The 16,160-nt window shown below is 42.2% G+C and overlaps 2 protein-coding genes across 7 annotated transcripts in view; one reads left to right on the top strand and one right to left on the bottom strand.

Moving 5' to 3' along the window:
* Positions 1-15,458, top strand: part of SIK2 (salt inducible kinase 2) — a 66,801-nt gene extending 51,343 nt beyond the window's left edge. For all 5 annotated transcript variants that reach the window (XM_068916934.1, XM_068916936.1, XM_068916935.1 and 2 more), the window contains 8 exons: positions 54-206; positions 2,750-2,914; positions 6,251-6,479; positions 7,200-7,484; positions 7,656-7,819; positions 8,915-9,028; positions 9,741-9,832; positions 11,496-15,458. In XM_068916934.1, the coding sequence (XP_068773035.1) occupies positions 54-206; positions 2,750-2,914; positions 6,251-6,479; positions 7,200-7,484; positions 7,656-7,819; positions 8,915-9,028; positions 9,741-9,832; positions 11,496-12,081 (1,788 nt within the window). In that variant the 3' untranslated portion in view covers positions 12,082-15,458. The remainder of the gene's footprint in view (positions 1-53; positions 207-2,749; positions 2,915-6,250; positions 6,480-7,199; positions 7,485-7,655; positions 7,820-8,914; positions 9,029-9,740; positions 9,833-11,495) is intronic.
* ALG9 (ALG9 alpha-1,2-mannosyltransferase) overlaps positions 1-16,160 on the bottom strand; it is an 89,941-nt gene that overhangs the window by 6,070 nt on the left and 67,711 nt on the right. The gene's annotated exons all lie outside the window — the stretch shown is intronic.

Here is a 16,160-nt window from a genome sequence, read left to right as displayed (position 1 = left end):
CATAAAAGATGCATGTATTTGGCTGCACTCAAACTTTTGAGATTCTCTTTCAGTCTCTGCAGAACAAGAGTTATAACCACTTCGCTGCTATCTATTACTTGTTGGTGGAGAGGCTCAAATCACATCGGAGTAGCTTCCCTGTGGAGCAGAGACTTGATGCGCGGCAGCGTCGGCCGAGTACCATCGCTGAGCAGACAGTAGCCAAGGTAACGTCTCGTTCCTAGCAGAGGTGGGCTCAGGGCTGCACAAGACATTCTTCTCTCCCAGAAGGATGTTTCTATATAGGTTCACTTAGAATCTGTTGTTTTTTTCTGAGTTTTATAGTCTGTAGACTCCTAGCATCATTTTGGCAAGACTTGTATTTGTCTCCTGTCAGAACCACCTGATGACAAACCAGTTGTCTGGCATGCATCCTACCATGGCTCCTGGCACACCTGGCCCCTTCTCCCCACTAGCCTCCACCCTAAAATAGTGTTTGTTATTGGAGGGGAGAAGCTTAAGGAAAGGAAGCTGACTGTGTCCTGAAGCCCCAAATACAAACAATGGCCTTGGCCTTACCGGGTAGCTGCCTTAACTCCTGGTTCGTTTTCTCTCTACTTTTTGGTTCACGCTTAGCCTTCCTGGTCTGTCTTTTTGCGATGTGTTAATTTGAAAATAACAGTTAAAGGAAAAATGGTGCTCTTGGGCTTCTAGGTGGAACATTTCCATTTTTGAGAAATTGTAACCTTTTGCTGGGGAAGTCATTGGGTAAACTGTTGGAGAACTACAAGTTTTCTGGCTTGGAGACTGTGCAATACTTGGAATATTTTAAATGCGATCGACAAGAATTTATGGAGAGCTGTGCTAGCATGGAGGCTAAAAGCACGCAGGCTTTACTCAGTGTTACGGGACATAGGCATTCTAAAGGGACCTGCTGAAACTAAAATTACTTTCTCCCCTGCTGTTCTCCAGATAGGCCTTCTATCTCCCTTGAAATGAAGCATGGCAAAGAACAGTAGAGAGATACCAAAGAAAAAATATTAGGATTGATCTGTCAGGTTAATACGCCCATTCTTTATAATATCTAAGTACCGGATATTCATATCATTGCCATGAGATTCTTGGTGGCTCAAGACTTTGTTTCTAAATGATGTCATCTCAGCATGCTAAGACTGGCACCACTTTTTCTTCCTGTGACCCAGCAAGAATTTCATTTCACAGGAGGTTTCACAGCACAAGCTGCAAAGCCTCTGTAGACCAGGCATACGCCACAGAGCCAATGTGACGACCAACTAATTGACCGAAGTCTTAAAGAGGTCACGTGTATTTTATAGAGTAATTTAGGGTGCTCCCTAGATCTGGTGCCAGCCTGTCCATTGCAGAAGACTGTCCATGTGGTATCCTCTTTAATTATACTGACTGGTTCAGTACAGGCTCTAATGCTATTCTGTTTCTTCCTGGGTAACTTCCTTCACAAAAAAAAAGTCACGTACAGTTCATCACACCTTATTCCAATAATTCTCAGATTTTTTTTTTACATATTTTTCCATTTCATTAAGATTCACAGACATTGTACAGCTTTTGATTTCTACTAAGGCGTAAGACTTGACCTCTGCAAAAGACTTGGCCTAAGATGATTCAGACTGTAATGGTCTCGAGCAAATACTTGCTCAAGTCTATGGCCTGTTAGGTACCATATTGCTGGGGTATATAACAAGCGTCCAAATCCTGTCAGAATTCTTTTGTTCCAGGAGAAAACGCAACCGTGCTGCTGCATTTTTGCCTGAGGCAGTAAGACACTATTTGGATTTGGATTCTGTTGAAATGAAAGCCAAACTACGTCAACTATAAACATAAGTCCAGGAACAATATGGCTGACAAAGATTAAAATCAGTGGGGTTTTTTAGATAGTAATTGTAGTGAGAGAAAGAGACACTACTCCAAAGCAGATCATTAATTATAGAAGTTGTATTTTTCCAAGCAGGTGGAGACAGATGAGCAAGGAGGAAGAGAAAACTTCACAGAAGGTGGTTCTTTCATGAACTACGTTCAACTTTCTTGTACTTTCTAGCCACATTACCTGCTTTTGGCTCCAGACTGTACTCACTGGAGTAACAAGATAATTGATTTTCACACGTGGTGGTACCACAGTCTCCTGTATAAAGCGGCTTGTTTTCTTTTGGACAGACAAGCTGTTTGGATCCTGCATTTCAGGAAAAGAATGGTTTTCACGTGATTGTTAATCTTAATTTCCTAGTTTTGCCGTGGTTCACTGAGCCACGCCTCTCTCTTCAGTAGCGCGCTCTATTAAAATATCTTAGCTCAGAGCTAGCCGGCTCTGTTCTTTCTCGTGGTTTGCTCTACAGGATTCAGCGCGTGTTAGAAAGATCATCTAAAGCAGCCTTATGCCTCATTGTAATATTAAGGGTTTTGTACTACATGTAAAAAGGAACTGTAGCAGGTCAAAAGTTGGAGGGCACTGAAGGGTCCCAAAAGCTTTCCTTGCCTCTCTTTCCTGTTAGTAAGAGCTTGACTTCAATAAGTAGTTAGGAAGACTTAATAAGACATCTCCTTTTATTATTATTATTATTTTTAACTCTAAAGACTAAGAATGCAATGCATTAAGAACGAGGAAAAAAATCTTAGACTTCTGCTGTGGAGATGGAATGGGTATTGTTTGGTTTTAGTTTGTGAGTCTGTATGTTGTTTTGTTGTTGCTTATTTTCTACCTAAACCTGTTTAGTTTTTGGAGTTCTTTAATCTCTTTCAGGCACAAGCTGTGGTGCCCTCAGTGAACTTGCGTTCACAAAACGCAAGGCTGCTGCGATCTCCAGGCCTGCCCCCTGCTTCAGGTGCAGAAGCCTTTTCATTCCCTCCATCCAGCTGCCAGGCAGAGACAGCATTTATGGAAGAAGAAAGAGTTGAGACACCGAAGGTATGGCTTAATACTGGCCTACCGTTTTGTCGAATTTCCGTAAGACTAAACGTGATGTTGCTCTTTTAAGTTACTATCTAGCAAAAGCCCTGCTAGTGGTAGAACATGCAGCTTTTCAGTAACTAATGGGAGATTGGTTTCTTTGCTGCCAGGTTAGTATAGATCATCGTAGCACAAAGCACTGGGGAGTTTGGGCCAGAGTCTTTGCTAATTTAAAGTAATGGTACTTCACAGACCTCGGTGGTTCATGCCTCCTACGTCTGGACACTTGTAGGTAGCTCAGCTGGAAAACCCGACGCTTCTCTCTGTTTTCAGTAGCCTTTTCTTCTTTTCTTCCAACATTCTCATCTTGTTCCTAAGCACTTACTCTAAAGCAAATGTGGTCCCCAAAATTCTGACCTCCTGCAAGCCCTGATTCCTGGGTAACCTCTCAGGATAGATGCCAGCTCAGATGCAAAGACCTCTAGTACAAACACATGATGTGAACTTTTCTTGTACTAGCTGGACAAAACACAGTGTATCTCTTTCCCAAAATGTAAGTATTCTTTGAGCATGAGACTTCTAGGTATTCCATGCTCCTTTTTCTGCCATAACTTTTGACAGCTGCGTCTTTTTCCGATAGCTAATCTGCCTCTCATGGTTCTTTACTTACATTCCAATCGTACCGCACTGTCATTTGTAAGAGACAATCAACCTATTGAAGGGTTTTTTCTCCTTCGTCTCAAATATATTTTTAAAAGGCCTGAAGGTTTGTTTAGCTTCTGCTACCAAGCAGTAATATATATACCCGTAGTGTATTTACATCTTTTTATGTATGCTTCTTTTAATCCCTAAAAACTGTTGATTGGATTCATCTCTAAATTCCCAAGCACGCTCTTTGTGATGAAATCTAGAGAAACCTACTCAGCTAGGTACTTATGCAAAAATTCAGACAAATGAGAACAGGCAAGCATAATGAATCCTTAACCATAAGCTTCCATTGTCAGCTAAAGCTACTGATTAACCATACACTTAAAGTGCTTATCTCCACCAATTTCATAGTAAGCCAGCCAAAAGAGTGACATTTTTATTAATTTTTAGTTCAATGGTAAATAGCCTGTAGGACCTCCAAAAAAACCTGTCAAAAAATATTAGAACCACAGCATCTCAAATGAGATATAGTTGATCTCAGCTAGGCCGTTTCTGTAACTAGGAATACCTCCGAAATCTTCTCTGGAGACCTTGTAAAACTGTAGTCCCATCTAATGGGTTTTGTTTCCTGTAATGAGACGAAGACTTTGTGTAGGCTTCCCACACCTCCACAGTTAACAGACTTAACTAATAGGATGCGGCGGCTCCAGAGCCTTACAAATGTGTGGTTACAGTTTAACTCTGAAGGGAGCTACAGCCTGATAAGTTTTGCCATCCAACTTTGATGTCTGTGACAATACTTTGCAGGATAGCAAGCAGTAAGTCAAAGACATGGGAGCTGGATGGATAGGACTCAGGAGCTTTTGTGAGGAAGGAGATACTGCTTACAGAACTGCATCTATGAAGCAAATTATGCGCATTAAATCTTTGTTACTGTCTCTCATAGCAGCACACCATTATGACTTTAATTTTAGCCTGTTGTACTTTGCCTGCTGCCAGCTAGGGGGTTTGATTTCATGCTTGCCATTCTGAAGGTTTTATACCTCATTTACTGGTTAGTTACTGACACTAAGAGGGTATCCCCATTTCTCATGACTGTTTTAAGTAACTCTTGTGTGGTCCCTTACAGCTGGAAAGCAAAAAGCAGTTAAGTTCCAAATTTCTCTTAACATTACAAACTTTATTTCACATTCTCCCTCAATCCCTTTGAGTTTTTGCTTTTCTAGGTGGGGTTTGGGTGAGTAAATCAACAAATGGTGACTACTGTGAGGCATCAAATCACAATTGCCTTAGGAATATTTCAGTGGCCAAGTATTATGGAAGGTGTCTGCTAAGGACTTCCAAGCTCTGAACCACGCGCCATGGTAAACTGCAGCGAGCTGCCTGCCTCACATACTTTTATAAGCATATCCCTAGCAATCCTGTCTTAGCATCCAGCAGCCATGGAGGTGATGAAAGACTGTGTTCTGTCTACAGAGGGTAGTCCAGAAGAGGAAAAATTTCATTTTGAACATGAAACGTCTGCAGAGATGGTTTCTTTTTACTTCCATCCAGTTAGGCTAACATCAGTTCTCATCAGTTACTAAAGTCTGTGGAATGTCTTTTGGATTAGAGTTGCTTAATTAGCGTATTGATGCATACATAATGCTCAGGGGCTGTCTGACTTAGAAATGTTCAACCAATACATGTCCACATCGCAGGAAACTTGATAAACCATAACTTTAATGTGAAGTTTGATGTTAGACAAATGAGCTGTTCTTTTCCTGTATTTTACCCAACCTGATCCTACCAAAAATGGTAAGAGTGAGTAATACTTGTCCACACTGCAAAAAGGAAATTGTTTAGAGCTTCTAAGGTATTATAGAACTGAATACATCACCTACACCACCCCCAGCCTCTCCCAATACTGTGTGACATGCAGGCCATGGTCCACCAAAGTCATTTAGTTGCCTATGGAGAGGAAGTAGCTAAGGCCCAGAAAGATTCGGGACCTGACTCTTTATATTACCTGATTGGTAATATAAAGACTGAATGAAGCGAAATATAGAAGTAGAATCCTGGGAATATTTAGTCTGGAAAGGTACCTCTAGCATTCATGTAGTGCAGCCTCCTGCCAAAAGCAGGGCTAACTTCAAAGCTAGATGCGGTTGCTCAGAGCCTTATGAAGTTGAGCTGCGAAAGTCTGCAAGGATGGGGATTCCACAGCCTCTCTAGGCTAGCAGATGACCAGTATAAATCACATGGATTTGCTGGAAAGGGTACATTTATTGTGCTGTTGTTAAACACGTCTCTGCAGCTCTGTAAGAACACTGCAGAATTAAAGTTGAGAAGATTATTTTTTCATACTGCCTATTTGAGTGTGATAAACAAACACGTAATAGTTGTGACTAAGCTGGCAAGGGTTTTTAATGACTTTCCAAAAAAAATCTGGAGAACGCAATACTGTGGAAATAAGAGTATTCAGATTTAGGGACTTGAGTACTAAAAGAATGTCAGTGGTAACTTCACCTGGAGGGATTTGTTTGTCATCTCTACAGCTCTTAACAAGTCGTACTTAACTCAGTAGTAGATTATTGGGGGGGGTTCATACGTTTTAAGAATCTAGGCTGCCTTCAGTATGTACGACAGGCAGAGATTCCTTACGCTCCAAGGAAGGACTGTGTGCCAGTTAACTGAAAGCTGTCTGTCTTCTCTTGTGGTGTTTAGGTAAATGGCTGTCTGTTAGATCCCGTACCTCCTGTGGTGATGAGGAAAGGATGCCAGTCACTGCCTACCAGCATGATGGAAACTTCTATTGATGAAGGAATAGAGACAGAAGGCGAGTCAGAGGATGACCCTGCACAGGCATTTGCAGCCCTCCAAGCAACTCGCTGTGGGAAGAGACGTCACACTCTGGCAGAAGTTACCAACCAGCTGGTGATGCTGCCAGGCACAGGTACAGAAGTTAGCGGAGGCATCTCAGACCCTAGTTCCTGCTCTCAGCACTCAGTCTAATAAGCCAAGGAGGAAAAACACTAGACTTAAAGTGAGGACTAGCACAAGGAAGAGTTTCTTGATTCTGTTCCTTGGCATTTGCTATAAAGGCCAAAGCCCACCTCCCCCAGCTCTGCTGTATAGACAATATAAACCGAAGCAGCGAATTCACAGCTGGCTACGGTCTTGTACAATCCCAACTAATCCAATGGCAACATATGAAGTCTCTGCCAAGAAGAATAGGCCAACCTGCCAATGAAGTGCCCCCAAATACTTTATCCCCTAAAGAGGGGCTGGGGGAAGAGGGCAGGAGGAAACATTACCCCCTAGGCTCCAGTATTCCAGAACTATCCAGGTGACCAACCCTTTTGGCTTAGGCTACGACCTTGTCCGTGTCCTCCACAAAAAGCACTGAATGCTCTCCAATTAAGCCAGTGAACATAATTTGCATAGTGTCTTACCCTTGATAGAGTGTAAATACCAGTAGCGAATACCCATTCCAGCCCTGCAAGTGTTAAATTACAATTACTTTGTTTTTGAAACTTGCTTTTTGTTTCATTTCCTCTAAAATAATCACTGGAGACACTGTTGGCAGGAATAGCTCAAGCCTGTGGCACTTCCTTTGCTTTGCTGAATTACTGCTGCACTTTCCTTTTATTCTGGCTTTTGTTTTTTGTCAAAGGAAAAGTCTACTCATTGGATGAAAACTCATCTCTGGGCAGCATTGATTCAGAGTATGAGATGGGATCCCTTCAGAGAGATATTAGCTTCCTGGAAGACACCCCTTCCTTGAAAGAAATGGTGCTAACTAACCAACCAGCACCCAGAATGACACCACCTTTCATAGGCCTGAGACCTGCCAATCCAGCCATGCAGGCCCTCACCTCCCAAAAACGAGAGACCCACAACCGCTCTCCTGTCAGTTTCCGAGAGGGGCGTAGAGCTTCTGACACATCGCTCACACAAGGTAATTATAACCTCTGTCATGACACGTTATAGCTAGACATGGTACTAAATGTACTTTATTCACAGAACAATCAAGGTGGGGGTTGTGACTCAGCTGATCTCAGATTGCCATGTTAACCAGACATGAATCAACTGATTTTCTGACAAGAGTTTTTGCTTGACTCTTCTCCAGGAATTGTAGCGTTTAGACAGCACCTTCAGCATCTGGCACGAACCAAAGGAATCCTGGAGCTGAACAAAGTCCAGTTGCTATATGAACAGATGGGATCAGAAGAAGAGCCTACCCTGACATCACCTGCCACCCAGTTGCAGGACCTCGTTAATAGTCCCCCTCAGGTACTTAGACCAGAAATAAACAAGCTCCATCTTTCAGGAACCTAATGCTTTGGGACAGATAAGGAGAGGATAAGAGGTCCTGGAGCTGCGAAAAGCTAATTTACAGATAAAACTCTCCTCCTCTCCCATTCCGCCTCCTGCAGAAGAGGGAATGGGCGTTTGCAGGTTAGCCTTTACCGTCCTTATAGTCAGTGACATGGCCTAATTAGCTTTCTGAATCCAGCATTTTACGCCTATTTTTAGTCTGAAGGATATTTTAGATTCCACGAAGCCTAACTAACATCTTTCAGTGGTGGAGCTGGTCTGGTTACAACTGTCATATAGCAAGAAGTGCAAAAGCAGAGTGATAATATAACAGTTAGCTACTTAGCCTTTCACTGCATAAATCAAACTTCCACCCATTCCCTAATTACTTGTTTGGAACAGGTCACAGGAAACCGGAATAATAAGTTTCTCTTAGAGCTCAGCAATAAAGCGGGTAAGAAATACGCAGGCAACGCAAGCGTCTGATGTTCCAGATGAAGCCTGCTGTCTTTAAAAGGTCCAGCTCCCTTACTTTCTAACTGCTGGAAAACTTCAGTGCTGACAGCCACAAAGTTGTAACAATTTCACAAGAATCTCCCATTTGAAAGTAATACATTGCAGTGCTTATGGTATTCTTTTGACAACAATTTACTCCCTTCCCCTGTCAGCACTCTCCTTACCTGCTAGAGATGCCTACTCTGTGTGTATTCTCTTGCCCATTATTGAAAGGTTTTTGCCTTCAGTTTTGAAGCTGTGACAGGAGGGCTGTGCTAAAGCACATTCAGAGCTTGGACAGTTTTCTAACCCTGTACATTTACCCTAACAGAGCAGTCAGAAATATGTTCCACACCTCACTTCAGTTAGAGATGTAAGCCCTAGGCATTTCACAGCACAGAGAGTTCCAAGCTTTATCGTTTGGACTCCTAACCATGAGGTGGAAGTGGTGAGTGACAGCATGAGACCCAGTCTGCATGGTAACTGTGGAACCCCTGTCAGTAGAAATACGTGAAGGGGTGAAGCAGAAAAGTAAGCCTTTTCTGCGGATGAAACTTCTTCCTCTTTTCTCTGCAGGAAGAAGCATCTCAGCAGCAGGAGGCTACATCTGCGTTCCCTAATGGTGCACACCCCCCATTACTATCCAGACGGCAGAGCTTAGAAACACAGTACTTGCAACACAGGCTCCAGGTACCATGCCCCTCCTCCACTGAGCTGAACCAGGCACTGTTACTACACAGCAAACTGGCCTTTTGGATCTTGTTATGTTCCTCGGTCAAAAGCTAAATTAGCAGACAACAGCTGAAATTGAAATTGTACTGTATTTTTTTTTTTTTTTGGTCGGACACTAAGCCTGATTACGCAAAAAGCATACTATATTGCTGCTGTTTTCCTCCTCAGCCTGTTACTGTACAGGGTTATTAAAGCAATTTGAAGTAACTGCTAGAGAATACCTATTATTTGTGTTGCACCCCATAAAGGGCACACATTACAATCTGAGAAGCATGTGTCCTACTTCTGACCCCCTGCGGTTACTATCTCCCCCCCCCCCCCCCCCAAAACCACTTACATTTTTTAAAATCAGTTTTTACATGGCTTCAGTTTAAAAAAAAAAAACCAAACTTTTTTCCAGGTTGCAGCTTCCCTTTCACTTAGGAAATCTTTCTGTGGATTTTGATGATGCAAGCTATCATGCAGAGATATTCTTTATCTAAGAGTTCGAAGCCAATAAGCGGTAGTGATTGTGGTTTTGGATAGTAGCTATAATGACAGCTTCTGAAAATGGAGGTGGACACTTAAACTGTCATAAGGGCAGACAATCATTTATGGAAGTTCCCTTGCTTTCTGGTCTGATGCATTAAAACCAGTACAATTTAAAACAGCACTTCTGCTTTTCTTGCAGAAACCCACCCTGCTATCTAAAGTTCAGAATACCTGCCAGCTATACTGCAAAGAACTACCCCGGAGTCTGGAACAGCAGCTACAGGAACACAGGTGAGAAGCTTTCAAAACAGGCAGATAAATTATTTGTTCTTACTCCCAAGAGCAATGAAAGAACTGGGACAATCCTTGTCTGTTTAGGTATTCTTTGAGAGGGAAGACTTCACTTTAAAATCTCTAAGGACACAGTACTTCTAAAGGAGGGACAGTAATTCTGCCATGTGTTTACAAATTGCTGTGCCTTGAGCTCTTTATCAGCCAGCACTACCAGGGTGCATGTAGACTGCCAATGCCTGAACGCTTCATTTAGTGATAACAGGCATACAGAAGCGTTGGAGGAAGCTACCCTACTGCTTATAGCATTGTACTCACCCCCACCCCCTTTATGGTGGTATATTGCAGTATTTAGGGTAAGTCAGAACACGGATCATGTCTTTCTCCCTGCCTGGAAGCCCTGCAGTCATTTAGGTATTTCCTGTCTCATTCCCATGACCCAATAACTTTACTGTAAAGAAAACATAAAGTCAGTCAAGTATTTCTGGTCATTAAAGGATCTACCAGTCTAGAAGTGATGCTCCTCTGAAAGAATCCTGTCTGCTCTAATACATAGAATTATGAAAGGATGCTTCAGATCTATTCACTGCCTTCAGTTATTTTTCTTTAAGCTTGGCAATTAAAATTATAGTAAAGGCTGCAAAACCAAGCTCATCATTTGGTAATCATTAAACAAGCAAGCAAGCAAGCTACTAAAGGTGGTTACTGTCCCTAAGTTTTGCAAAACGGTCACAGTACGAAAAGGAAGACAATCCAGCTACATGCCAACAGAACAGAATGATTGAGCCAGAGGTATGAAAATACTACTTGATTTCAAGAAAGCATGCAGTCTGAAATTACTTTTTCGTTTATGGCCATTCCTGGCAACTGCAGCATTGATTAATCCTAATCAAGAACTCAGCTGACAGTATTAGATCATCGGAGCAGCTTAATATACTTCTTTACTTCAAAAAAAAAAGGAGGTATGTGCAGAGAAATAAGCTACCTTAGTATGTAAGCAGGGAAACAATAGATTTCTTTTTTGAATGCTGTAGGCATGCCTGCAGTAGTAGGTTTCCTATTTCTGCATGCCCTGGGAATTGGCTGGCTGGAGATCTCCCTTTTGTTGTATCGCAGGATTTTGTCAAAGGTAGCTACATAACCTGGCATTGTGTTGTAAGTTCTTCCTGTCTGTAAAATGTCAAAAACATAGAGTTTCATAAACGCTCACAAGGAGAAAGGCAGGTCAAAGAAAAGCAATATGGGAGGAGGAAGACTTTGTTCGCTCCTGTTGGCAGCCAGAAATACTCAAGTCTTCAGTTCCTAGGTTATACACAGCAATGAATAACGAGCTTAAAATACAAACACAGTGCATCTTGTGCTTAGTAAACAAAACTAACAATGCACGAGGTTAACTTAATTGCACAGGAAAAGCTCACTAGTTGATTAAAAAGGTGTTATCAAGAAGAGGCCCGCAAACTCTGCCTCCGCACGTTTGCTTAGAGACAAATATGCTGGTTCGGTGCAAGTTTTAATAAGTAAACAAGACATCCCTGGAAGTTTAAAGTACTGTCCTCTCCTGCCTGAGCGGTGCGAGTGACTGGCATGCAGAACTTGCTTACTTACGCTGCTGCCTTAACACTTCAAAAAATGAAAATAATTGCTGTTTGTGTTCTTGATTCAGGCTGCATCAGAAGCGACTCTTTCTCCAGAAGCAGTCCCAGTTGCAAGCCTATTTTAACCAGATGCAAATAGCCGAGAGCTCATACCCAAGGTCAAGTCAACTGCCACTGTCATGCCAGGAGGAGGAGCAGCAGCAGCAGCAGCAATCAACACAGTTCAGCTTGCAGCAGCCTCTAAGCCCCGTCATGGAGCCTTCCTCAGAACAAATGCAATATGACCCCTTCCTCAGTCATTACCAGAAAGTACAGTTGGAGCCACTGCCACCTTCCCAGATCACCAGCTCATCACAGTTGTCATCACCGATTCAGGTGCAGCAGCCATCACAGTCGTTACAGTATTCCTATCAGACTTGTGAATTGCCTGTTGTCACCTCTTCTGAGCCAGACTACCCAAACCAGTGCCAGTATTCCATGGACCCAGCACAACAGAGCAATGTAGCATTGCCTGACAGCCAGAGCAGCTCAGCATCTCGTGAGTCTCAATCAAACTATGATGCGTTAACCCTCTCAGAATTGCCTGGACTCTTTGACTGCGAAATGATGGAGACTGTAGATCCCCAGCACAGTGGCTATGTCCTGGTGAATTAAAAATGCGGGGTGGCTAACATGAGAGTGAAAGACGGGACAAACAAAGGAGAAGCATGTGAATTTTTGTTTTTGTTCCCACGCTAAAGTTCCTGGTAATTTTCCAACCCCTGAATTAAACAGGGGATATAAAAATCCACCTGACTGGAAAGAGCAGGGGATGGCTACAAGCGTTTGTTCGCTAGCTCATCTTGTTGGCGGCAGGGGCTGGAGAACAGAGAGTGCAGTTTGGTTCAACAAAGAACCAGTTTGCGTGGAAGGAACCAAGGAAAAAAAGGAAAAGAAAAAAAAAAAAGTGAATCTTGAAAGAAATGGCCCCTTCCAAAAAAATTGGATAGTCTGGCAGCGTTCATCCAATACTAGGAGAAAGGAGACTGAGTGCATATTGCGTTGCACTTCTCGGCAATAAAAGCAATAGTTTTCATTGAAATTCAGACTAGAATTTGGGTCTACACTGATGGCAAACGTATAACAGTATAGTCAGGTGGATTTAAAGGAAAGTTGCACTTTGGCATCAAATTGCTGGTTGTAAGCTACTGATCTTGAACTACTCCACAGTAAGTCTCAGAGCTCACCAGGCATCTCGAGCAGCCTCCAGTTCCTCCTGTTAGCAAGTACACAGTATTTCCCAAGCCTGCCAAGGAACTCTCAGTCATCCACAAAAGGAAGCCTCTGGATCTTTGCAAAGTGACATACTGACCTAGTCAAAAGATACCTGGAACTGACACAGGGTGCCACAGTGGTTTGTAGACCTCTGGGTGGGGCTCAGAATACAAAAAGGTAAAGGATTAGTTAACAGGGAGACAGAGGGTAAGACATACCACGAGAAGGTCAAGAACTGCAGCCAGTGACATCAAAAAGTCAGCCTTTGGCATCTGAAATCAACCCTTTTTGCAGGCAGCCCATTGTGGAGTGCTCCGTCTTGGAGAAGTTCTGATCACTGGAGAGGATTCATCTGTCCTTTTGTTGCTTTTTTGGAAAACAAACAGTGTTTTGAATTTACAGTATGCGTTGCTGGTGGTTTATTGAGCTTTGTATATTTGGACAATTATTTAGGGTTTTAGAACTTAAGGATAAAAACAATGAGCTTAAAAAAACCTCTGTGAAGTGATAGTGCTGTGCCTTTTTCGGTTCCTTATCAGACTATATGCTTTTTTCTGAAGAAAGTAGACGATACCCCATTTATATCCTTGCTACAGCCAAAGTCCCTTCAGAGCACGCGTTCCACCATGTGGAACATAACGTTTAACTTTTTTAGTGCTTTGATTGCTCATGTATATATAGTGTTGAAAGTATTACAGCAATATTTAGCATCAAGAACTGTTGATGTATTAACCATTTCAACAAATGCTAAACTCAACAAGCACTTGTGTCTCCAGACCTTTCAGTCATGACATGTTAGACATAGGAGGATTGTTCAGGAGTCAAAGTTTAGGTCTCCGTAATATGGGTTTTGTCTCCAGTCTTTAAATATTGTGGGGCATTGTCTACCTTCCTGTAAATGAGCCCCACAGCTGGAACTTGCAGCCCTTTTCTAAGCAAACATTAAGCACAATGCCGATTACTAAAGCACAAAGAATGATGGAGAAACAGAATGATGGATCACATGTATAGGAAACACCACTGTTGGCTGGAAAGTTTCTCTGGTATTAAAAGTTCAGTGAGCTAAGGTCTTTGGCACCACAAGTCAAGAGGCTGTAGCCACCAAACTCAATAGAGTTTGGGTATTCAGGGGCGCCTGGTCATTTTAAGTTGATAGACAAACATCTTGGTGTTACACATACTACAGCAAAGCACTAGGTTGAACAGGCAGCAAAAGGAGGAAGAAAAAAAAAAAAGTATTTCCAATATGTTTGTTCTTCCATGTGTGTCAAATCACAGATTCCTACCACGCTAGGGAAAAAAAAAAAAAAAAAACTCTCAATGCTGCTCTCTTTTGCTTCACCACAAAGGTGAATAATCAGCCAGCATTTACAGCAATAACACCAGATTTAAATGCAGAATAGTAGAAGCTTAGTCACTGCATTGTAGACTGCTTGAAGGCGGGACAGGTTTAACAACCAATAGAAGGCATATTATTTCCTGTATACTAAATTTAGAGAGTAATTAGGAGAGGTAATTCCTGTCAATGCATACCCAAGCTCTGATATTAGTCCAGTTGTGCAGCTGGATTCAGTTCTTGAGGGCTTAGCTTCTACCTCTGGTAACACAATGAGTCTCCTGGTGTCAATGAAGGGAAGCTTAAAGAAGAGGGATCACGTCCATGCACTTTTCAATTGGATGCAAGACAGAAAAGGCTAGAAAACTTTAAACAACTGAGTTAGACACATTTGATTTTGGAGGGAATTCATTTAATAAAACCCTCTTCTGAAGCAGGAAATAGCTATGGAACACAGAAACCCATATAACCCCGTAAGTGATAAAGAGCAGGGGAACAGCTGAAAAGCACAGCAAAAGACCAACAGCCAGGCATTTCACTACTGCAAAAGAGGAAAGGAGGCAACAAAAAGGTCCTGTCCGTTCATTCTTTCTTCCTGGCCCCTCAGCATAATAAAAGTAACACTGTTTGGATGTGTTGAGCTCAAACCCAGTGCACAAGAGAAAACTGCTAATGAGACACATAACACCTATGGAGACAGGCCCAGTTCTGCAGTGGGAGCTTGGTTACTGCCATAACGACAACCATGTCCCTCCCCATCCAACACTAGGCTACTGTACGTATAAGGACGCAAAAATAATTCTGCTCTTAATTGAGGAGTTGTGTGATTCCTTGTCAGGCTGTGCCAACTAGTGTAAGCTGATTTGAGCTTTGCAGTGCTGGCAAGGGGGAAGTTAATAGCATTTTGGAATGTAGTTTAGGCCATTCCCCTCAAATAACAACCTGTTTTAACATTTCGTGTAATGGCCTTTAAGCCAACTAGCATAAAAGACCTCTAGTGCCACAGCAGAGTATCTATTGGGCATCTCCTTGTATTCATGCTACTTTGAAGTGGCTCTTTTGTTCAAGTCTTTTATGTCTAACATTAGAGGACTGTGTATACTACTGCTAGAGTAATTATTAGCTTTATTATCTTGTATTACAGGAGCCTTTGAAGAGACTTTGGTGTGATAAATATGGGGTAAAAATTTCATATGGAGAAAAGTGCAATATATGTGGGGGGGGGGGTGTGTGCGCACGCGCGTGTGTGGTACGTTAATGTATTTTTTTAAGGAGTTAGAGGGTTTAGTCTGCTTTGGGATAAATGCACTAGTTTTGTGAGCTCCAGTTTGACAAGTTTATCTGTAGTCTTTACATGCAACTGATAATGCTGGACTCTGTAAAGCAATTACAGTGTATTACTACAAAATAAAGAATATGTACATTTCATTTTTAAATAATACTTAGTGAGCTAAAGCAGCCTCTGCAGCTTTTTTGTTCCTAGCAGCCACTTTTTATTTATTGCCTTGAGGTTATTTTATGTCTGACACACTGAGCTACAAATCACAAAAAGAAAATGAGCAGTCCTACTGCAAAGGCTGTATGCTCTAGGCTGAAGTTTACTTACTTGCTATCATTTTAACACACACACACACACAGAGTAGTTGGTACCACTGACTTTTGAAGGCAGCTATGAAAAGAGAAAGCTTTCTAAGACCTTGACAAAAAGCTGCATTTCTTTACTGCCTGCTATCCCACGGAATCTGTCCTACTCCCAGGAACATGTCTCCATCACAGGCAATGTCATCATTCAATGATATTTGCCTTGAACTCTGAAAGAGGAAAATAGTTTCAAACCCACCATATCAGTTTTGATATTGTGCCACGTTAAGCAGGATACACTGGCCAACTAGTGATGCAAAAGCCATTTAATGCTGAGCATATACCGCTAATCCCTAGGAACACTGTGAAGGGGGCAGGGTTTGGGCACTGCCAGAGAGAAGCCACCATAATTTCTCTAGTAATATGGCCACAGCATGTCAAGGTGTCATCCTATGCACCCACCCACTCCCTTGAAAAGTATTAGTCCGGATTTGACCAGCAAAAACACTCACTGGTGGCACTGCTTGGGAATGAAAAGATGCCATTCACAGAAGGAAAAGAG

This window comes from Struthio camelus, chromosome 22, assembly GCF_040807025.1.
Source record: "Struthio camelus isolate bStrCam1 chromosome 22, bStrCam1.hap1, whole genome shotgun sequence".
Classification (NCBI taxonomy): Eukaryota; Metazoa; Chordata; class Aves; order Struthioniformes; family Struthionidae; genus Struthio; species Struthio camelus.
Note: the sequence above shows the minus strand (reverse complement) of the source record. Positions and strands in the feature narration are given on the sequence as shown.